Consider the following 22,535-nt stretch of genomic DNA (forward strand, 5'->3'; position numbering starts at 1 on the left):
CTCAACACGTTCTCCCTCGCCCGACAACTTGATGAGCTTTCCAGACACCCGCAGAGTTCGACAATTGTAACATATCATATATATCATACTAACAGAAAGAACAAAAGACAAAAATTGCTATTGTAGCCATGACACACATAAACACTGATGGTTTTTCTGCTATACTGTAAATTTTTTGAAGAAAAAACTATACTGTCAAAAAGATGCAACCCCTGAGAATAAGTAGAATGAAGTCATGCCATATGAAACCTCTCCATGAATTATATTATTTTCCATGAATTTGTGATGATGACTGAACTTCGAAATTTTTGAATTAGATCGGGCTACTTTGAAATCGGATGGTGTTTTTCGCAGCAGTCCAAGGGGTTGGTTCACTTTTGGTCATGCTACCTTTGCTTTGCTCTTCTTTTTCGGACACATTTGGCGTGGCGCTAGAACCTTGTTCCGAGATGTTTTTGCTGGTATTGATCCGGATTTGGATGCTCAAGTGGAGCCTTTTTCCAGCAGACGAGGAATCCAGAAAAGGTCGCAACAATTATAGTGCCTTTTATGCAGTACCATAAATCAGTAGTTCTCTAGACAAAGCCAAGAATTTCTATTTGGACGAAGCAATACCAATGGAAGCATTTTCAATCAACCAAACATGGAAATTAAACCTGATCGAGCCATTGCATGTCTTCATTGCACAAACAAAATCAATTTAAAGGGCATACTAGAAACCTGATCCCAATTAATTTCATGAACAGCCATGAGAAGGAACCTGCATAGGAAAGAAGTAGATTGATGTATACTGGAATGTCAGTTACTCAACTCAATCGTACAAATTTGAAGGGCATGAAACGATATCATAATCACCCTTACCTCTTTTTTTTGGAAGAAGCAGAGCACGGTTCCTCAGCCGCCACCTCCTGCAGTTCGTCGCCGCCCGCGGTCCCCTGGCTTCGCGCCTCGCAGTCCGCAGCCTCCGCCGCGGGCCGTCCCCAGCCGCCGTCAATCGGGAGATGGGGTGGTAGACCGGGAGGGAGGAGGCATCAGGGTGAGAGGGAGTCGGAGATGTGAGAGGAGGGGAAGGAGGGAGGGGGGCGGCATTTTTTTGTCGTGCGTGCGGGTTGACGAGGGTCGCGGGCGAAGGGAGCTTGACGAACCACGAAAACGCGTGGTGAAGGGAACGATCCGTATTTTTTAGATAGATATAGATAAGTCGTCTGATTTTTATGAAAAATGCACTACCTCCGAATAAAAACAAGTGTAATGTTGTACTAACTTATTAGTACAAAGCTATAATAAATATGAGACACTTGTTATGACTCGAAAGGAGTATTAGTTCTAAGTTGACGAATCAGATCCGTTGGATTAAAATCTGTGGCCATCTTCGCTCTCTCCTCTTCCACATGATATGGTTGGGTTAAGATTCGACGGTCGAGTGCGTCAATTGATCTCTAACTAAAAACCAGTCATGTTTGTTTCTTGGTGTCAAAGAAAGAAAAAAGAATTTGCTTTTCGTTTGAAATTTTTGTCTATTTTCTGACTCTTAACCATGATTCATTGAGTTTTTTTGACTCCCTTACAATTAGAATTTTGTCATTATTCGTTTGTAAATTTTGTCTATTTTGGTACAAAATCACCGAGAAACCATGCGTCGTCGTCTTCCTTTTCTTTTCCTTCTTCTTCCTACTCCGGGACGACACTAATGATCGAAAACAAGAGGATGCATAATTTATTCGGATTCCCTCTTTGGCGCCCAACCGCGCCGCGCGGTTAGTTTTATCTGCAAAAAATCCATCATGGGCCCCACCTCTTTCTTATCTCACGTCTCCATCTCTCCCGATTTCTCTCCTTCCCAGTTTCCTTGGTCATCTCTCCTGAGTCCCGATTCTCTCCCTTCCCAGCGATTGCTTCCCTCCCCTTCCTCCCGAGCGGCGCAGGCGAGAGCGGGAGCCGGTGACGCCACGGCCGGCCGTGGCAGAGCTAGAGACAACGACGACGCGGCCGGCGGCGGAGGCGAGCAGGTGATGGTGGATTAGAGCCGACCTCGACGACCCTAACTTAGGGTTGTGGGCGGGGGGTCGCCGGCGTCGGAGAAGACCTACAATTTCCGGGCGTAGGGGGATGGCCAGGGCGGCGGATGGAGCATGGCGGGCGGCGAGGCGTCGCGGGTGGCGGGAGACAACGGGCCGGTTGGGCCGGCGGGTCGACGGCGGCGGCACTCCTCCTTCCTTGAGTTGGTCGGAATCCTCATGTATATTCACCTGGTCGAAAATCGTCCACCCAACTAGCTCTGCCCTAATTTATTGGCATTCAACAAACTTTATGGCCGATATATAGTTGTTTCAGTTACTGCTCCACTTGACTGCGTTGCTCAAGTAACCGCAAATGTACTACCGGGGTGACCCAAACAAAAATGGAGCACGTACGTACGTCCCATTCGGTCAACCACCACCTCCATTCACCACCATGCCTCTGCTGGAGTACTACAAGACACCTCCAATTGAACTGGATTGGAACTAGTCCACTCCACTGGCTAGTGCTGCACTAGCGTAGAGATCGAACAAGGATGAGGACGAGCTCAAGCCTAGCCTAGCAATGTCGTCGATCGTCTTCCCCGATGCTCCTTCTCCTCCTGTGCTGCTTCACCGCTGCTGCTGTGCATGCCCGAGGGCGGAGCAGATCGACGTGAGGGAGCAGGTGGAGACGCTGTACGAGGAGCACGGCAACACGGCCGTGTCCTGGCTCAGGGCCCTCTTACACGACTGCGACGCCACCGCCGCGCGCCGGCCTCTCGATCGCCGAGGAGCTTCGGCATGAGGAACTTCAAGTACGTCGACGCCATCAAGTCCGTCTCCTGCGCCGACATCCTCGCCCTCGCCGCCAGGGACGGTGAGGACGGGGCGGAGGGACGGCACCGAGGCGGAGCAATTCATCCCCAACCATATATAATGACACCGTGTCGGCCGTGCTGGCACGGTTTGGGCGCGCATTCCGTTGGCCGGGTTCATTGCTTCAACCTGATCGTGGCACGGCTCTACCCGGAGGTGGACGACGACACCATGGAGCCGGCATACGGGACCTACCTACGAGGCTCATGACACGGAACGACCGTGACACGCCCATGGTGCTTGACAACATGGACCCCCGCACATCGCCGTTCGTCAAGAAGATGGCCGCCGACAACACATACTTCCATGAGCGTTTCGCAGCCGGCCGATCAACATGTCCGAGAACAACCCACTTACCGGCGACGAGGGAGAGATCAGGAAGGATTGCAAGTTCATCAACCGTTAATGCATAATTAAGGTAATTAATATGTATGTATGTATTTCCAATGCAGCTATCTTAAATCCTACTCCCCCTGTTCTTGTCGAAATATTACATGTATCTAGACACTTTGTAGGAATAAATACATCCATTTTTGCGCAAATTTGAGAAAAGAATTATGTAACAGAGGTAGCACTTACCATACACATTAAATACATATTCAGATACATCTTTACTTATGATATGTATTTTTCTTTTGAGGGGACTTGTGGTTTGTGTTTTAGAGTTGTCTACTATCTAAATAATTTCATTTTTAATACTCTCTCCGATCCATATTATTTGTCGAAATATTACATGTATCTAGACGCTTTTTGAACATAAATACATCCACATTGGGGCACATTTTACACAAGTAATATGGGTCAGAGGGAGTATGTTTTTTGAAATGGAAGTTATGGATTTTCCTAGGTTCAACGAGAAAAGCCCGTATTTAGATTTAAAAACGCATCTTTTTTATTCGACAAGATGCTAAATCTATTTTTTTTTTGCTTAGTTGCCAGATATACGGTGCAAGGCGAGCCATTGGGATTGTCCTATATGCTGGCGCAATGATTCATTCACAGGAAACGAAGGGACCATCAGACTATTGGCTTCGCTGTTTGCATTACTATCCCAATAATTGAACAGAAATTGATCATGTGTTATTATTAACCAGGTCGAGTGGAAAATAGGTTTCGAAACGGATAAGTAGAAATTCTTTCTTAATTTATATTTTTCAGAAATTATTGCGTATTTATTTTTTAGAGGAACACATGGAATCATGTTATCAGTGAACAAAACAAACGTTTACATAGCACGTATTTCTCGTGAAAAGAAGAAAATAATAATTAGGAAAAAGAAGAAGTATGCTGGTATTTTTTTTTACCAGTGAAGAAGTATGCTGGTATGTCGTACTCCCTGCCCTGGTGATCTGAAAGTTGTTCTAGCAATAGAACCCAACGGATGCTCGGATTGGAAGCCTTCTTTCCTTTCACTCGATCAGATTTTCAGATTGGAAACTATACTGTAAGTTAGCCTGGGCCTGGCCCGGCCCGGTCCACTGGGAGGGGAAAAAAACTAAAGAGACTGTACTACTGTGTCCCTAATTCTTTTCGTAGCCGTGTCTGAAGATATTAGTACTATTTGCAAAAAAGCGAAGGTGCTGGCATAATTATGGGGTCCAACTAATTACGTGTTGTGTGGCCGCAAAAGAATGGCACACGATGCGTTGCTCTCTTGCTTGCATTGTTCCATCATTTTTTTTTCTGCCACCATGGAATGGATAGCGACCTCAAAAAGCTACAGCTGGACTAATTTGCTTACATTCTGACTTTATTTCATCCGCCCATAGCACATCTCGTTGTCTGAATCTCTATCCTATCTCCATTAATAATAATTTAGAGAAATAGTGATGGTGAAAATGGGAACCCACAGGGACACATGTCCCATGGCCAAACCACACATGTTTTAGCCGGTGGTCTTATTATTATTATCCTGTTCAGAGTGTTTGACCTGCATGTTGGACTAGATAGTACCACCAGATGTCAGGCAAGTATGAGACATCCATATCACCAGAACAAGATCTGATAAAAAAAAGTTATCTTGAAAAATTTCACTGTAAATTTATCTTTCAGGAAATGCATGAGTATATGGCATGTTGAAAAAAAAAGAAAAAGGGTTAATTGAATGTTGGTTTTTATGGCAGTACTCCACTAGGAGTATTATGTTTGAAACTAAAAAGGCTAAAAAGAAAGAAAAAGTTTAATGGAATGCAGTTGAGTTAACTGACTCATGTCATTCGTGTGCCGACAGTTGAGGTTACCAAGTCTGTCTGAGTCGAGTCGTCTTTCTTTTGCTTTTCCTTGCTTCGTCTTCGTCTTCGTCTTCCTCCCGACGTCTCACTCTCCCTCTCCCTTAAGTACAACCCAACCAACCACCTAGCTTCCAATCCTCGCTCGCCAGGCACCAAGGCCATGGGCACGTACAAGTGCTGCTTCTGCTTCAGGCGCCGCTACCGCTGGACGGACGCGCCGCCGCCGGACGACGTGCGCTCCCTCTTCGCCCACCACTCCGGCGGTGCCGCCACCATGGGCGCCGACGGCCTCCGCCGCTACCTCGAGTCCAAGGGCACCGGCGCCGAAGACGACAATTCTGAGGCCGCCGCCGACCGGCTCCTCGACCAGATCCGCCACGGGCAGCGGGGCGCGCGCATCCCGCGGGTGGGGCGGCCGCTCATCGCCCTCGAAGAATTCCACCGCTTCCTCTTCTCCGACGACCTCAACCCGCCCATCCGCCGCCCGCAGGTGCACCACGACATGACCGCGCCGCTCTCCCACTACTTCATCTACACGGGCCACAACTCCTACCTCACCGGCAACCAGCTCAGCAGCGACTGCAGCGACATCCCCATCATCAAGGCGCTGCAGAAGGGCGTCAGGGTCATCGAGCTCGACATGTGGCCCAATTCCACCAGGGACGACATCAACATCCTCCATGGCAGGTCAGGCTGGCTTTTTTACTATTCTCATCCATGTCCATCCAATTCCTGCGAATCTTTGTCTCCCTTGATACATGCAATTTGAGAAAAATCCAAAAGAAAAGAAAAATCTCTCCTGGTTACAGTTGCCTATATGAACACATACAATGAGTAGAGAGACAAATTCTAGCTAGATACCATCCATGCATAGGAGCCTTCGCTCCTCTGGAAGTTCATATTTATTCCTCTTTGGTAACACTGCCAATAATAAGGAGAGCTTCTGTGGTTTACACTATCTTACGAATCAATAATTCTGAATATATAGGACATTGACCACTCCGGTCTCACTGTTGAAATGCTTGAGATCCATCAAAGAGTATGCTTTCGTCGTGTCTTCCTATCCTGTCATCATAACACTCGAAGACCATCTCCCACCTGATCTCCAGGACAAAGTTGCCAAGGTACCTCTCTGCTGAATTTCTCATATCTCCATCCAGACATCCAGTTGTTGCACTTGTCTAACAGGCGCTTCTGATTATTATTTTCCCCTAGATGGTCCTTGAAGTGTTTGCGAGCATACTGTACTACCCTGACACAGAACATATCAAAGAACTCCCTTCACCTGAAGACCTCAAAGGCCGTGTCCTCCTTTCGACAAAGCCCCCGAAGGAGTACCTCGAAGCAAAGGCTGGTGGTACCATCAAAGACGGTGATGCGGATCCCAATCTTGGCAAAGGAGCTGGCGAAGATGCCGCTTGGGGGAAGGAAGTCCCAGATTTTAAGACTGAAATTCAATCTGCCAAAGTACTAGTTCCAATTTCTCCTACTCCTCCATCCCAAAATAGGTGACGTGAATTTGTATAAGAATTTATACAAATCCACGTCACTTATTTTGGGACGGAGGGGGTACATTTTTGCTCCTTATCTTTAGCAAGATTTTACACGCACACTTGTTTTTGCAATATCAGCAGGAAGATGATGTGTCAGAGCATCACAGGGATGACGACGACGAAGACGACGATGATGATGAGGAGGAACAGAAAATGCAACAGCATCTAGCTCCTCAGTATAAACACCTTATTACTATAAAAGCAGGAAAACCAAAGGGTACTACGGCCGATGCCTTAAGGTGCGATCCAGACAGAGTTAGGCGACTCAGTTTGAGCGAGCAAGAACTTGCAAAAGCGGTAGTTCATCATGGCACTGAAATTGTGAGGTATACATCATGTAATAACAAAATGAAGCTGCTCTCATTATTAAAACTTCCTTTCCTTCCATCTTCAATAACTAGAGATTCTCTTTTGTTTACTCTTACCAAAGTGCACAATCTTTTTGTTCCAAACAGGTTCACACAGAGGAACCTACTGAGGATATACCCAAAGGGAACTAGGGTCACTTCATCCAACTATAATCCATTTCTTGGTTGGGTGCACGGTGCTCAGATGGTTGCCTTCAATATGCAGGTGTATTTCTGTTTCTGAGCAACTGATCCCAGCATCTGTATGCTCCAAATACCTAATTAAGTAAACTGAGTTTGGGGTCCAATTTGATAGTTGCGGTCACATTTCAGGTTTCATATGAAAAGGCAGAAATACAAATGGGCATAATGAGCACTTTATAAATTTGAACCACCTGGAGTTTGTTACTGCAATGTAATGTTAGCCGGTCATATACAACTGCATGATATCTCTTGCAGGGATATGGAAGAGCCCTTTGGTTAATGCATGGATTCTACAAAGCCAATGGTGGCTGTGGATATGTGAAGAAACCGGATTTCCTGATGCAATCTGACGTTTTCGATCCAAAAAAACGCCAACCTGTTAAGAAAACCTTAAAGGTACTTCTTTAACTCGGGTTTGTATCACTAGAGATTCAGAGATAGATGACCTGCTACTTTTCAGGTGAAAATATACATGGGCGATGGTTGGCGGATGGACTTCAAGCATACACATTTTGATCAGTATTCTCCTCCGGATTTTTATGCACGGGTATGCAAAAATAAAATAATAGGAGAATAACCAACGAAAACTCAAGACATATTGGAATAACCAAAACCAAAATACCATAGTGCCATTCCTTAGGAACGTTGAGCAAAATGCCGTAGCGTGTGTAATACCACTAAACTGAAGCTTGGTACTGATGAACTGACAGGTTGGGATAGCTGGAGTTCCAGCAGATTCGGTGATGAAGAAGACCAGGACAATAGAGGACAACTGGGTGCCTGTGTGGGAAGAGGAGTTCGCCTTCGATCTGACGGTCCCGGAGATCGCGTTGCTCCGAGTGGAGGTACACGAGTATGACATGTCCGAGAAGGACGACTTTGGCGGGCAGACTGTTCTGCCGGTGTCAGAGCTGCAGCCTGGGATCCGGGCAGTGGCACTCTTCGACCGCAAGGGGAACAAGTTCAACAACGTCAAGCTCCTCATGCGCTTTGAGTTTGTTTGATGAGATTTGGCTTTTAGAGACGACGATCATGCGGCGGCCCAGTGTTCTGTTATGTGCATTCTTATTGTGTACATATATTTTCAGTGTGAATATGCATGTACTACCAATGTATTTGTCAGCTTGTACATAAGACTCTGTTTGCAATAATTTATTGTGTTGTGAGAGCAATAAAAACTGATTTGCAAGTGTGGAAAAGAAAGAAGGATTAAGTTGGTCAAAGTTTGTTCAGTCTCCAAGTACATTTATTTCATTTTATAGTGCTGTGCTCAGACAAGATTTTTTTTCTCTTTGGACCGCCCATTATTCCAAGCCTATATGTCTGCGGCATTCGACAACTATGTATGTAAGTAAATTATCATTTTCATCAACCTGAGATCATTCCAACACCGAGTGAATGTTTCACAACGAAAGTGTAAAATACTCCTACATAATAAACCATTACAAAGTTTCTGCAAACAAATAATCAAAAAAGGTGTTACATTCTCCCTTTAGCTGTCACATGTCATAAGATCAAACAGCGTGTGAATGCTTACTTCGTCAAATTCCTGCAAAGCTGGTCTATAAGACAGAGATGTAGGGATAAATAAATAGCAGGGCTCAACAACAACTCTCTCCTATCACTATCTAATTTTGAAGGTAATGTTTTGTACAATGCGATGCCCAATCGTGCAGAAACTAATGGTATCTTTATCACATTCATTTCGTAGTGCCATCTTCCCCGCTCGATAAATACACTGGTTCTTCCCTCGCTACGCAATGCCTCCACTCCAGCAGTATAAAGAAATGCAATGAAATATACCAAACAGCACAGATCTTGGATGATATCTATCACATCATTGAGGACATACGGAAGCACAAACTGCAAGAGAACAGCACATTTATTTGGTAAAAAAACGAACGAACATCACAGATGATTGGAAAAAAAAACCATAGAACAAATTAGTAAGAGGCATTTACCAGGGGTTTAACTGACAGCAGAGGATTCCTGAGTTACTTCTGTTGTAGTATCTGCAGCAGAACTACTAGTTTCCGCTGCTTGGTTTTGGCTGCTTTGTGCTTCAGGTGCAGGTTCTGGTTGTGGATCTTCAGCAAGACCCAAAACCACCAAGCTAGACCTGCCACAAAAAGGCACAAGCTCTGATCAGATCCAACACCACGCATTTCAAATGGAGCACTTTGGCTGGTACAGATAGAGTGAATCAACACAGATAGAGTGAATCAACAAACCTCGGAAGAGTTGATCGCACATTTGGTTGGCTGGCATGTTCAACCAAGGGTGCCTTCAGTACAGGATTCTTATTCAAGGCGTTTTCAAGTTGTGGAGCTGGTAACTGATAAACCGAGTGCCATGTTATGGAAAATCTCGATATATGATGAAGAAAAATTGTAATCAGAATAAAGATGAAATTTTCTACAGGGTCAAGGGAAAAAAAATAGAACTGCAGTTGAAACTTCAAAGTTTGTTTACCCTGTCACTGTTTATAGAACTATTAGATCCAAAATAGCTGTCCGTGACCTCATGAAAACTCGCTAAAAAACTAGCATATGATGTAAAAAAAATACTCCCTCCGTCCCATATTAAGTGAGTCAAATTTGCACAAATATGGATGTATCTATACACAAAATGTGTCTAGATACATGTAATAGAATGTCACTTATTATGGGACGGAGGGAGTAGCAGCCGCTGTTTTGTTGTCTGGCGTATACTTTTTGCCCATCTATGAAGTAATTAGGAAAAGCACTTCCCATTCATGGCAAAATAAATAAAAAACAACTACCAGACGACTTTCATGCTAACGGAGAATAGATAAATCTAACCAGATAAGCAGAAGTGAACAAACCTGCAGCAGCACCCCATACGATTGAGGTTTTGTCAGGATAGCACACTTCAGGAATCCTACCCATAACTTAGGATATTTCCAAATCTGCCACGTCAAAATAACCGTTGAAGTTTTAGATAAATGAAAAGGCATTGCAGCTGATTTCCAGTTAAAAAAAAGTGAGAACCTGCTTGCTAACAAGGCGTGACATGATCTCCATCACAAAATCCACCTGAAAGGAAGTCTCACTATCAGATCATAACACGAGAAACAAATCAACAAAACTGAGGACAGTTCACTTGATCATGATAATTTATAATTACTGAAGTTCCACCTGACCGATTCAACAAGATTCGTACTACCACCTTGATAGCAACTAAAATCCTGGATCCTTGGTGGTCTTAGGGACATTACATACTAATTAACAGGTTACAACATCAGCAATAAATTCTAGCTTCGGAAATGTGCAACTCTTAATGATGTGTGTTTTGTAGTACCATCAAGATCCTGGATATATCAGCAAACGTCTCAACAAGATTGCCACACCAAGATCATACATTTCATGTCAGCAAGCGCCTCACAAACTAGATTAGAGCATGAGGTATAAGAGCCATAGCCCATGCGATGGGGTTACACAATTAACTCACCAGTGCAGGAAAGGCACCTATTGCTTGCATAACTGTTCGCATGAACAGCAAAGGAAGAGGAATCTGTTCAACCTGTGGAAGCACAAAGCGTTTAAGCAAAGAGCCAGCAGATCATCATATTATAAGGCAAATATAACAGAAAACATTATAATAGCCAGAAACAGATACCAATTGATTTAGAGCTTTTGCCAAAACTTGCTGAGTGAATATTGTCCTTTGCTCGAAGCAAGCAGCACATGCATCCATAACCTACAGTAAGTTAGTATAAATTATCGCTTATTAGTGTACTGAGAACTAAGTCGCCAAGTGTTGTGCAGCGTACGAAATGGAAAACTAACAGACCTTTTTCAGTGGTATGCCTTCCTTTTCAGGATCTATTACATGGATGGCAATCAAAATTTCTGATGGGTCAAGAGAAGGACCATGTTGTGGTGATCCCTGCAATAGGTAGCAAGTTATCTGCATGAATAGCACGCACGAGCTAGAAAACACGTATAATTAATATGAAAACTGAAAAATAATCAATTTAGAATTAGAAGCCCTAAACCCTAAAGCCTAAGAAAGCCTTGAAGGTGTGAAGTTTTACACAAAGTGTGCAACAAACACCTCAGCCCAGATATGAACTGAAACTGTACTTTATTTCCAAATCCCAATTAATGAACCAATAAATGTTTCAAATCTTAGCTAAGTTATTAACTAACCTGCACATAGTAGAGAAAAACTAACCTGCAGGATTCGAGAAAGGGCAACTTGAAACTTATCCATAGGAAGATTAACAATATTGGAAAACACAGACATGACCTGGAACAAAAGTACAACGAAGAATAACTAACATGAAACAATAGACGAAATATGAGCGATACCTCGGCAGCATCGTCTCGACAACAATGCTTAGAGTTCATATTGCTCGATTAATGCACCAAGTCAGTTACTGTCAACTGTCATGTTTCATAACCACTGGTTCTGACAAAACTCCAATACCTAGGCTGTCCCCCTTCTCCCCAAAGTCTGGAACATGACCTTTCTTTCCAAATATTAACCACTGCCCACAGGGTGCTGTGAACTTAATTTGAACTGAATACAGCTTGAGCAGCTCAGCTACCATGTGCTGGGCCATTTAATGCAAATGATTAGCGCTTAGCCACTATTACATGCTCATTAGGAGTAGGGATGCAGGCGGGATCCCACTTAAATGACTTGCTAATTCAAAAAATGCTTAAATTGACTTCTGGATTTGGAGCTTTACTTACAAGTGGGACGTAAGTGGGATCCTACTTGCATCCCTAATTAGGAGACTGCGAAAGATGTACACATTAAGTCTAACCACCATATATATATTCTAGAGTACGATAAAGCTAGCTATACAATAATATATTATGCATTCTGCCAGTTATTTATCCTAAACATTCTAAGAGTGGAGGAAACAAAAACCTCGTCTTTTGTCAGATGTGCCATGACTGAAAAAAGGAACTCGGCGTCCTGCAAAATGAAGTCGGTACTTTATAAATTAGAATAATTCAGGCAGGATAAAATCCATCTTGTAAATGTCAGCAAGAACTTGAAGTTTAACTCAGGTACAGAGAAAGAGACAACCTTCGTTTTTGAATATAAGTTCTTTATGGAGGAAATCAGATCTTGAGATGGCACTGCTCCATCAGTGAGAGTTTGTAAAACCTGCATGGCAATGCATATACAAATGATTCAAATGAAAGAAATTCACTGATCAAGACATATGTTCCCGAACCCTCTTTCCCATACATGTGAAAGTAGAACTTTCATCAATAGAGAATAATATATATTAAAGAGGCAAAAAAAAAGTACAACTTGCACCTGCATGAGGAGGTCCCGACTGTCAGCTGGTGGATCTGAGATGATCCCAAGAAGATCAGGAGAGGACCTTATCGTGCGAATCAGAATAGGTACTTGTCTGTGAACTGCCTGGAAAACATACATTTATGGTACAATTACAGACTGAAATGATTATCTGGTCTATTGGCAAGTCAGATAGTGTAGGATGCAAGACCTGTTTGGCACTCTGTGGTAAACTACCATATATCGCAAATACACGCCGAAGAAGGGAATGCTTCTGGCAGTAAGATACAATCCACGTTCTGTTAATAAAATTCACATAATCAGATAAAGGATTGTAGAGCAGTGACCACTAACCTTGGTGCACAAAGCAAAGTAGAGTGACATCAAAGTTTGAGCTTCTGCTACTGAAGCTGAATTTTCTAAACCACCATCCTTCAGAAAACATAAAGTTAATCAAATCAGAAAAGACAGGTTATACTGCTTGGAGAGGAACAGAAAAATAATAATATGAAATTCCATGCTGCTAAGAGCATGTAACAAGCCAATATACAGCAGCGCGTTTATTATTTTTATTTTCTGTTTATCAACAGTTCTTTTGAGATGACTTCATGATGAAATCAAGGCAATCCGATTTAGAATCATCTAAAGCCATGGTTGGTTCAAAATAGTAGCAGAGGATTTGAAAGAAATTAGAGCATGAACCATACCTCGTGAACTTCAGATGTAGCCATTTCAGCAGCTGATGCAGATTCAGTAGCTGGAATCACTTCCAGGACTGAATCAAGTTTTTCATTTGCAAAATCTTCAATCCTTTTAGAAATGCTTGCCATGGGAAATAGCTTATTTGCTACCTGTTCAACACCAAATGACAAATCTAGTGAACAAAAATCACATAAGTGCATCTTTCTTACAAGCAGGAAGGATCAAGGGATTACCAAACGTATTGCCTTCATGCGAACCTCATCTAGACGATTGATTGAACTCTGTAAGAAACACTGCTACTTAGTGACATAAAAAAGAAACAGGGAATAGCACTATAGATAATACTTCAAGCAGAGTTGTAATAGACCATAAAAACAAACCACAAAGGATAGCCATTGTGGAAGTATTACCACTGTTATTACATCTTCAGAGTTCATTCTAAAGCTCATGTAAGTGAATGGAGAATAGAAATGACCAACCAGTGCTTGTACTTTATGTACTTAAACACCCTCAAAAGAAGCAGGTAACTGATTTAGTGCTTCACAATTCTACCAACAAATGCGAAAGTAAAATAAAGCAGCAATTCATGACAAGTTTGCTTTCTTTTGTGCTCTACCACCAAATCAGAAGTCAAAACAGATAACTCCCACGTCACCACTGGCAGATGTACCAGGCATGCTATTGCCAGTTTGCAACTAATCAAACATACAATATATATATATATATATATATATATATATATATATATATATATATATAGATACATATATATATATATATATATATGTATATATATATAGATACATATATATATATATACTGGTTTCCGTATAGCACCTGCAGAGCAATCTCCAGACATCTGTCCCGGTTGGAAGGTCTTAACATGATAAGGTTCCAGACAGCACTTAGACCCTGAGTTACCCTATCACCACTCTGAAGATCCTTGTCCTGCTTCTCGTTGTTTCCAGGAGAACATAAACTCTCCAGAAGCTTTAATACACCGTCTGATAAATATGGCATCTCACAAAGCAATTTGCCAAGTGATTTGTCTGAAGCCGGAAACATATCACGAAGATTTTCAGCCTACACGAAATGAGATATGGTTGGCCGTGATACAAGAAAAAGGTAGCTGCAACAAAGTTACCAAAGTTGAAAGGAGACATACTACTGTCAGAACAAATGATTCGTAAACTGATGTTGCTGTTCTAGATGAAAGAAAGTCCTGATCCTGTTCTGCCTCACGATATAACCTGTTCAGAATGCAGAGTGTCAACTCATGTCCCTGCTTAAGGAAAGATGAGTTAGAAATCATTTGGAACAATCATACTGAGTGAAACAACGTACGTAACAACAGAAACAATTTTGCACTAAACACAAGCTGGTTAAACATTGTCATATAAAGATATAGTGATCATCTCTACATATAAGCTTGCTACATGAAATCACTGAACATGTACATAATAGGCCAACAGTAGATATGCCATATATGAACAAGAATCGTGACGTGCTCTCACTGATTCAATCACCATGTCGCTAGTTGAACCACATATCATCGACAGCACAAATCTATGAAGTATAAACTATTGCAAGTGATGGAGAAAGAAATTGTTTTCTTATGGTAGTGGTGGTTTTGAGGGTTTGTTTTCTTGTATTGAAATTATCATGGTGTTTGTTAGGTCTGATCCTCAGATGTCAGACAGGTTATCCATTGGCTCCTATGATATAGGAACTCTATGCAAGTGCTTAGCAAGAATAAACTTAGTTGGGTACATAAATCAGGTGAGTCAACAAATTTCCCTCCTTAATTCAGACACCTAAGCGACTAAGCTCTGATTTGAGATTTTTCAGGTTAAATCACTTGCCATCAAAGTTCTGTCCTTATTCATAACTAAATAGCTAAGAGAACTCTTACAGGAACTACTTATATGATTTTGACATTTTGTACATCTTACCTCATTATTTACATAGTCAGATAGCACATGCTTCTGGAGAAGCTCCCATGGGTCCAACTCCAAAGGAAACTGCATCAGAAAGTAACATGGAGCAACAATAGTATGTCAATAAGATGGTATACAATAAACAAAAGCAGAACTGACACTTCAGTGTTTCTGAGAGAAACTGACTTTAACAAAAGTTCAAGCCAAAGAGTGGTATTTGACAGGACGAATGGTGATCAGTACCTCGACACCCAGGTGAGACAGCAGAGGAAGACGTGTGTTTGAACCACTAGATTCTTCTTGCTTATCTCTCTCAAGAATACGCAGAAATGCTTCTTTTTGAAGGAGATCTTTAGCTTCATCAGTTAGATCGATATTAGTCACAACCAACTTTGGAAGAACATGCTGTGAAGTAAGTGAATTCAAGGATGAAAACTGCGATTGGCTTCCTTCAATAGTAGAAGAGGTTGGACTGCGAGTTTCTGAAGATTGAGCCAAACTAACACCAACAGACGAATTATCAGCAGGCAGTGAACTGATAAAGCTGCCAGAATGTTCTTGGGTTCCCTGAGGTTCTGTTGAAGCATGAGAAGTTTCAGATGATTCCTGAATCTCAATCGATAACCCAGTGGCATCTGCACTGGGTACTTTAGCCTCTACTATTTCCATATCTAATGGAACTGCTGAACTATCACTGTTCTCTTCCTTGGGTGGATTTGTTGCAGTAGGAACAGCAGAACTGGCAATAACTGGTGCGACGTCACCAGCAGAAGATGTCACCAGAGTAGAATCGTTAACTGGAGGCACTTCATCTTGATCGGCTTCTTTTATTGTCTGAAATAAAAAGTTCAATAAACAAAAAAGAAACGAGAAAATGCAAACAACAGAATAAGCAGATGAGTAGCTACTAACCTTCAATAGAGATTCCAACAGAGGAAAGCGACCTGAAATAGGATTCGAACTCTGAGACGACTGGCTGGTTGAAGGAGGCTGTTGTTTATCTACTTCAGGACGAGAAACTGGCAGATGTTGCATGTTAACCATTACCACCTCTGCTAATAAGTCCGCAGCGATACTGGATGACAGGATTTGTAGTGATCCAGCAGCTCTGTCGCCTTGCGCAGCTAATGCAGCAAACATGCTAATTAATTGATATACAGCTTCAGAATTCCCAGTTCTTGCAGGGGCAGGCGGATTAGACGATGAATCAATGGAGGCTACCTCGATATTCCTCGCTTCTTCACTATGTTCTTCAGCATCATGTGATTGTCTAACTCTTTTACTAGAATGACCATCATCCTCTAGAATATTATTCATGTCATCAGCCAGACTTCGCTTGTTACTGTTGTCAGTGCTTGTCTCCTGTCAAGGAAATATGATCATTTGAAACACTTATTTTACATAGATTGGAGCAATATTTAAGGGGACAAGAGTTAAGGAGGTTGGAAAATTTCCTACTTTTATTGCATTTTTTATATTATTCTTCTTTAAGAAGAGTGTGACAAAAGAGATGGAACTTGGATATAGATGTACATACTGTCAGAGGCAATGATTCTGCTTTGTTTGATGTCTCCTCAACACTCCTTCCAGCATTTGCATTATGTTCTATTGAATCCCCCTGATTAATAATATTTTGAGCTTCTAACAGGCGAGCTCGCCACTGCAGAATGAAAACCTCAAATTAGTAATAATGCACCTAATCCACAAAATGAATACATAAGCATGAAATGAGGCATTTCAGATGTGCCACTGAGAAGAAAAGTATATCAAGTAAAGTATGTTGACAAAACAAGATATTATGTACATAGCATCTTGCAATTTACTGCTAAAAGCTAAAAGAAATACCGGCTCAGCACTTGAATGTGTACATTTCAGACATGCATCAAAGGCACTCTTCAAAGCATGGAATGCACCCGGAACTTGCACTTTAATGATGGCATTTGTTGGGTCCAACGAAAGTAAAACTGGCAGTATACGTCCATAAAATGAAGGCCTTCTTTGAGCAATAGCCGAGAGACTGGGAGAAGTTTGTGTTAGACAATGAAGGAAACATAGTGATAGAACATAAACAGATGGTGATTTAACTAGGGAGGAAAGCACATACTAGATAAACATGAAAAATAAGTCTGAATTATTTCTATTAACAGAAGGAATGAATGCATGACACAGCATTGTCTTTCAGGAAATTTATTTGCGCCACAGATGGTACAGACTATACATAATTGAATACAAGTGAATGGGACTAACCTACTAACAAAGACAATGATCATCGACGTGCTGAGTGAACTTATTTTAGGAGACTTAAGCTGTTCTAGCAACTGTCCCAGGCTCTGGCTGGCTTCCATGGCTAGATCACCGACATTAAGCAAAGGGTGACCTCCCCTTAACCATGCTATGTTGAATCCCATATCTACAAATGATTGACAAAATTTAAACAGGCTATTTGGATAAAATTAGAATATAACATTTGTTCTACCTTCTGTAGCTTGGTTTGGTGGATCTGATGTGATATTGGGATCTGGGGTGTGCATAAGAACTGTTTTTTCAACAAACTTAATAGCCAGCAACCTGACTCCTTCATTGCTGGTAGACTGACAGGGAGATAACACAGATGTAAGAAACTGAAAGCCAAAAGGATGAAATTAACTGGTTATGAATAGGATAATGTATTACCTGAAATGCCAGGAGCGACACCGCTGATTTAAGCTTGAGCATCCACTCCCATGACAGTTTGAGTGAATCATCAATCCCACCGCTTGAGAACAAACCCTGGATTCAAAACCCACAAATAGAAACATTAGCCAAAGCATACACACGCGCAACTCCAAAAGGCAATGTTGGTATTACCTGGATAACTAGCTGCTGCAGCACTTTGGCAAATAAGTTTGTTCCTGTTTTAACAGCCTGTCTCGCAACTGCCGGTGTCTCGTCATCCAGAAGATCCAGCAGATAAGGCATCATATCTGGTATATACACCATCTTCTTTGACCCAACCTCACCAATCATCCTATTTCGGGGGGGCAAGTTGAAATGCACATAAAGCAAGGTAGAAAATACGAGTAAATGTCAGTACTCTGCAACGCATTTTGCGTAATTCACACATCTGGGTATAGAACAGAACTCCACTCCCGAGAAGACACCAAATCCTTCCACCCACCCTAAAACCCTTGAGCTACAGTACTCCGTTTGCTACAAACTCGAAGCGAATTGGCAAGCTACAAATCGAACCGGAGAAGAGAAGAAGGACCACTCACTCGGCTACGACCTTGCGCACGGGGCTGGCCTCGTCGGAGCGGAGGTCGGCGAGGCGGGCGACGAGCTCCTGGAGCGGCACCCTGCGGAGCTCGCGCAGCTGCCGAAGGCGAGGCCCCATCTCCCCAGCAGCCGGCTGAGTGCGGCCTTGCGGGAGGAAGGCTCGCGGCGCGGCGGCGACCGCCATCGGAACCCTAGCTCCGGGCCGGCGATCCCCGGCGACGCGCGTGCTCGAGTGAGTAGTTTCTTCCTTCTCTTCAAAATAAATAAAATAAATTCTCTTCTTCTTCTTAATGGGGTCGGGCCTTGAGCTCGAAGCCCCTTTAAATTAATCCTATGAAAGTTAGAGAGTATCCGTTAAGTGGGCCTGAATACCTATGACTGTGGGCCTAGGCCCAGCAGGTAATGACTCTTCTCCAGGCCTGTTGATATGTTCATAATTTTCCTTGTCTTCTTCAGAGAGAAAAAATTGTTCTAGTTTTTGGCATACTATTAACCGAATTTCCCTTTAACCGTTGATTCATTTTGTCCTGTTATCTTTGAAAACATGGACAAAATCAAGAGTTCCAGGAATATCCAATAAATGCATGTAGTTTGCTTTTAGGCACAAGGGACCTCCTAGTTCAGAATTTTTGCTCAATGAGAATGAACCACAGAATCAAACAAGCATGTGGGCGGCGGACAAAGAACCAACACTGGATCCGTTTTTCTCTTCCTTTTTGGAAAGAAAGCAAACACTGTATTCTAAAGAGTGAGACAACACTGACGATTAGGACAGACAGAGAGACAGCCATTCATGACAGCGACCGCTCCTTAATGCAAAGATATGCAGTAACTCATCCATGTGGAGTTTAAGACTTTAAGTTGAGATCTTTTCACTGAAGTATATATGTATGTATGCAATAAAACACTGATGTATGCTTGTATAGCAGTACAGTATCAAAACACTCTCATCAGCCCAAGTCTTCTCCATCTCTGAGCTTGCTGTGGCTCTCTACCTTGTCCAAAGAATCGCTTGTTCCTTACAAGTGCATGAATGTAATCTACTCTAACATGGTCCCAACCCTATTTTTACAACCAAAAATCCATAATGCTCCGCAGCAATAGTTCATCATCTGCTTCGCCTCATGTCACAGACTTGCCAATGCGACACAACATACTGGTCCAGTGATAACGAGCAGCATTCACCCCCACAAAGAAGAGTATGCGTGATTGGTGCTGTCAGTCAGACGTGTGTGCACCACCAGCGACTTTCGGGTCAGTTTGGTAGTAGATTATGTCTCCGGTATCGCTAACGTAGTGGTCGCGCTTCAAGCTCCGTGCCAGTGCGCCAAACAGGTGGAACGGGAACGGACCGGACTTGTCCGGCTCCCTGTAGTATTTCCCCAGCACTGGCTTCGCTGCCTCAGTCTGCAAGGCAAGACGACCAACACCAGCGGTTGGTTTAGGTCAGGTTCCTGCCAAGATAACGAGACAACGGGGAATACCGAGGGATCTCAATCCTTACCGCCTCTACTAGATGGTAATGTGGGATCTGTGGGAAAAGATGGTGAATCACGTGAGTGCCGATGTCATGGTGGACGTTGTTGAGCCACCCGTAGTCCCTGTCAAGCGTTGTCAGGCCTCCACGCAGATAGCTCCATTCCTAGTTCACATAGAGAAATGCCATAATATAGACAGTATCTCTGTGATTTCATACAGGAGAAATAATCTTTGAAGTGTTAAATCAGTGACAATCATGAATACAAAGTATTTGGCAATCTGAAAGTGGTATTCCCCAAGGGAGATAACGGAAAAGGGTGCCTTTTTCACACGAAAGCGTTTTACTTTCATTGGCTACCACACACAGAAAGGATGGACTGTGAAAGCCAACTTGCATTGTGGTTGTGGACCACAGTTTGTGATTTCTGTGGTACATGTGCCATGATTTTCCAAATGTCATGGCAGGCTGAAAGAAGTGGCATGCGATATGTGATGTTGGACAAGTCAGTAGTAATTTTTCTACTGTTGAAGCTCACGTGAATGTGTCACCTCCAGCTCCTTTTTATCAATGATAGTCTAAAAGGGCTAAGCGTTAAAGATGATAATACCACAGTTTGTTTTTTCCTCTGGGCTGTGAGCCTGTGACTAATTATGAGTCTGTGAAGTGTCGAGAGCTAACTTCAATTAGGGATTGTAAGGCTCTTGCTTAGTCCAAGCGAGGTAAAACTGTACTACATTATAAATTTTTAAGTGAAGAAACAAGTAATGCACTAACTAGTCTCTGCCCGTTCAGTAATCTAGCCCACAGTTCCAGAAATTTTAGCTCTGTTAAGTTTACCTTTCCACGGTACCAGGGAAGCTTGTCGTTGTGGCCATGATGGTGCAGGTAGGTGACAAAGTCCAGCCACATAACAAAAATCTGCAGCAGAATTCAGCAAAGAAACCTCATAAGATGCCGACAACCACACCACAGGGAACAACCCCATCCACCTATCCACAAAAATCAGACTTTTTCCGCAAATTGAGGCTGCAAATGCAACAGGAACAGGTATCACTCGTTACATACCCAGTAGGGGACAGCATAGAGCTTGAGAATCTGAAGAGGCCCCATCACAACGGTGAGCCCAGCAAGGAGGCCAGCCATGGCAAGCCAGCACGTTGTGGACGTCAGCACATCCTTCTTCTCGTTGGGCTGGAACAAATCGCTGCTCGGGTGGAAATGCGAGCCAGACTTCCCTGGACTCCTCGACCACTGGACAGGTTGAACACGAACGATAAAGTCAGTAATCACATTAGGAGACATCATGAGCAAAGTAATCAGCAAAAGTAAGTAGGATCTCTGATCATTTGGGCTCCCACTCACCAAGTAGAAGGGGTACGCGAGCATCGGGAACGGTAATGCGAACCGAAGCTTCCGGGTGGAACTGTCCAGGCTCCTGTACAGCTTCTCAGGGAGCTGCCATTTGCAAAACAATTGAATTAGTTCAAGATGCCATATATGATATATATCGTGGTTTATGGAAGGTTAATCAAATGCATCAAGAACATAATCAAAGCATGCAAGCAGTAACAACTTGGAATGTAATAACCCATATACGTACCGGATGCCACGATTCGTCCTTGTCGACGTGGCCGTGGTTCTGGTGGTGCGTCCTGTGGCTAATCCTCCTGCAGTTGTATTCAAAATTAAGGATACGTGTGTTTACTGACACCAACAAGGATAGAACTGTAAACTGGAACAAGAGGAGGATGCTGACAGTCACGATGCATACCAGCCGTGGTAAGGGACGAGGATGGAGGAGTGGAGTATGTGGCCGACGACGCTGTTGAGCTTGGCGTTGTTGGAGAAGCTCCCGTGGCCGCTTCATCAGAGAAATGACCATGGCACGGACGGAGGGAGATTGTGAGCTTTGGATTGGAGGATAGAAGAAAAAAGAATGGGGTATGCAGCAGGCAGGCAATAGTTACCAGTCGTGGCCGAGGACGAAGAGGGCCCAGAACATGGTGCCCTGGGCAGCCCAGTAGACGGGCCAGGCGAGCCATGAGCCGAGGCGGGACGCGGCGGCGGCGAGGGCGAGCACGACGACGACGTCGCGCAGGACGTAGGCCATGGAGCGCCAGGGGTCCTTGACCCAGCAGTGCTTGGGGATGGCGGCGCGGATCTCCGCCAGCCCGAACGGCGGCGGCGCCCCGGGGTCGAAGCGCGCGGCGGGCTCGTCCTGGCCCTCGGCGGCGGTGGCGAGGCGGGTGGGCGCAGCGACGGCGACGCGGAGGGAGAGGGCGCGGCGGGACTGGGAGAGCGAGGCGGCGGAGAGGGTGGTAGGAGGCGGGGGAAGCGTAATGGCGCGGCGGGGGAGGAGCGGGAGGGGCTTGAGGCCGCAGCAGCATTGCGGGAGGAGCAGGCGAGCCATTGGGAGCTGCCTGTTGCTAGCTGCTGCTTCTCCTTCGCCGGCGGGAGGAGATAGAGTTGTTGTATTGGGTCGAGGTCGAGGGACGGGTGGCCATAGATGGTTTGGTGGGCCGGGCTAACACAAGCCAGGTGGGCCTCAAAATCCCATGAGCATGAACCAAACACGACGGCATCTATGCACTGTGTGGCTCACAACACATGCTACTACTTGGGAGTACTTGTTCTGTTGTTGAGTAATTAGCATGCAATCCAATAGCA

At 43.7% G+C, this 22,535-nt stretch overlaps 3 protein-coding genes and 1 pseudogene across 5 annotated transcripts; 2 read left to right on the forward strand and 2 right to left on the reverse strand.

Annotated features, from left to right (window-relative positions):
- Nucleotides 1-311: 311 nt before the first annotated feature.
- Nucleotides 312-18,650, reverse strand: LOC100836703 (symplekin). Of its 2 annotated transcripts, none has more exons than XM_024456751.1 (28): nucleotides 18,388-18,650; nucleotides 17,981-18,140; nucleotides 17,807-17,902; nucleotides 17,610-17,724; nucleotides 17,381-17,543; nucleotides 16,979-17,150; nucleotides 16,671-16,793; nucleotides 16,046-16,495; nucleotides 15,377-15,967; nucleotides 15,149-15,217; nucleotides 14,362-14,478; nucleotides 14,034-14,279; nucleotides 13,430-13,477; nucleotides 13,202-13,345; nucleotides 12,849-12,926; nucleotides 12,706-12,768; nucleotides 12,513-12,620; nucleotides 12,276-12,356; nucleotides 12,114-12,161; nucleotides 11,409-11,483; nucleotides 11,025-11,120; nucleotides 10,851-10,931; nucleotides 10,683-10,754; nucleotides 10,223-10,267; nucleotides 10,057-10,140; nucleotides 9,443-9,546; nucleotides 5,232-5,235; nucleotides 312-458 (listed from the first exon to the last, which is right to left on the reverse strand). In XM_024456751.1, the coding sequence occupies exons 1-27, from the start codon at nucleotides 18,570-18,572 to the stop codon at nucleotides 5,232-5,234; spliced, it is 3,618 nt and encodes a 1,205-aa protein (XP_024312519.1). In that variant the 5' UTR covers nucleotides 18,573-18,650; the 3' UTR covers nucleotides 312-458. The 2 variants fall into 2 exon arrangements, with proteins under 2 accessions (XP_024312519.1, XP_003559743.1); XM_003559695.4 differs by lacking the exons at nucleotides 312-458; nucleotides 5,232-5,235 and adding exons at nucleotides 8,607-9,074; nucleotides 9,173-9,330 and having other exon boundaries at nucleotides 18,388-18,648.
- Nucleotides 2,457-3,282, forward strand: LOC106865468 (annotated as a pseudogene).
- On the forward strand, nucleotides 5,219-8,434 carry LOC100839274 (phosphoinositide phospholipase C 2). Of its 2 annotated transcripts, none has more exons than XM_003562348.4 (8): nucleotides 5,219-5,794; nucleotides 6,096-6,231; nucleotides 6,323-6,574; nucleotides 6,742-6,986; nucleotides 7,116-7,233; nucleotides 7,467-7,607; nucleotides 7,672-7,758; nucleotides 7,922-8,414. In XM_003562348.4, exons 1-8 carry the CDS (start codon nucleotides 5,268-5,270, stop codon nucleotides 8,213-8,215), a joined length of 1,800 nt encoding a protein of 599 aa, XP_003562396.1. In that variant the 5' UTR covers nucleotides 5,219-5,267; the 3' UTR covers nucleotides 8,216-8,414. The 2 variants fall into 2 exon arrangements, with proteins under 2 accessions (XP_003562396.1, XP_010233537.1); XM_010235235.3 differs by having other exon boundaries at nucleotides 5,220-5,794; nucleotides 6,739-6,986; nucleotides 7,922-8,434.
- Nucleotides 18,651-19,235: 585 nt separating the features above from the next.
- On the reverse strand, nucleotides 19,236-22,337 carry LOC100840287 (omega-3 fatty acid desaturase, chloroplastic). Its single transcript, XM_003562352.4, has 8 exons — nucleotides 21,836-22,337; nucleotides 21,640-21,729; nucleotides 21,469-21,535; nucleotides 21,231-21,323; nucleotides 20,934-21,119; nucleotides 20,706-20,786; nucleotides 19,893-20,030; nucleotides 19,236-19,795 (listed from the first exon to the last, which is right to left on the reverse strand). Exons 1-8 carry the CDS (start codon nucleotides 22,276-22,278, stop codon nucleotides 19,607-19,609), a joined length of 1,287 nt encoding a protein of 428 aa, XP_003562400.1. The 5' UTR covers nucleotides 22,279-22,337; the 3' UTR covers nucleotides 19,236-19,606.
- Between the last annotated feature and the right edge of the window lie 198 nt (nucleotides 22,338-22,535).

Source organism: Brachypodium distachyon, chromosome 1 (genome assembly GCF_000005505.3).
Source record: "Brachypodium distachyon strain Bd21 chromosome 1, Brachypodium_distachyon_v3.0, whole genome shotgun sequence".
Taxonomy (NCBI): Eukaryota; Viridiplantae; Streptophyta; class Magnoliopsida; order Poales; family Poaceae; genus Brachypodium; species Brachypodium distachyon.

What these genes read in the sequence shown, in the direction of transcription:
- LOC100839274 (XM_010235235.3), top strand. Translation starts at nt 5,268, where the DNA reads ATGGGCACGTACAAGTGCTGCTTCTGCTTCAGGCGCCGCTACCGCTGG. An exon ending in TCCAGGACAAAGTTGCCAAG is followed by an intron (nt 6,232 to 6,322) that starts GTACCTCTCTGC and finishes ATTTTCCCCTAG; the next exon opens with ATGGTCCTTGAAGTGTTTGC. An exon ending in TGGTTGCCTTCAATATGCAG is followed by an intron (nt 7,234 to 7,466) that starts GTGTATTTCTGT and finishes TATCTCTTGCAG; the next exon opens with GGATATGGAAGAGCCCTTTG.
- LOC100836703 (XM_003559695.4), bottom strand. Translation starts at nt 18,572, where the DNA reads ATGGCGGTCGCCGCCGCGCCGCGAGCCTTCCTCCCGCAAGGCCGCACT. An exon ending in ACTTTGCTTTGTGCACCAAG is followed by an intron (nt 12,769 to 12,848) that starts GTTAGTGGTCAC and finishes TCTTACTGCCAG; the next exon opens with AAGCATTCCCTTCTTCGGCG. An exon ending in GTGCGATCAACTCTTCCGAG is followed by an intron (nt 9,331 to 9,442) that starts GTTTGTTGATTC and finishes TTTTTGTGGCAG; the next exon opens with GTCTAGCTTGGTGGTTTTGG.
- LOC100840287 (XM_003562352.4), bottom strand. Translation starts at nt 22,278, where the DNA reads ATGGCTCGCCTGCTCCTCCCGCAATGCTGCTGCGGCCTCAAGCCCCTC. An exon ending in TCGCGTACCCCTTCTACTTG is followed by an intron (nt 21,120 to 21,230) that starts GTGAGTGGGAGC and finishes CAACCTGTCCAG; the next exon opens with TGGTCGAGGAGTCCAGGGAA. An exon ending in TCTATGCTGTCCCCTACTGG is followed by an intron (nt 20,787 to 20,933) that starts GTATGTAACGAG and finishes ATTCTGCTGCAG; the next exon opens with ATTTTTGTTATGTGGCTGGA.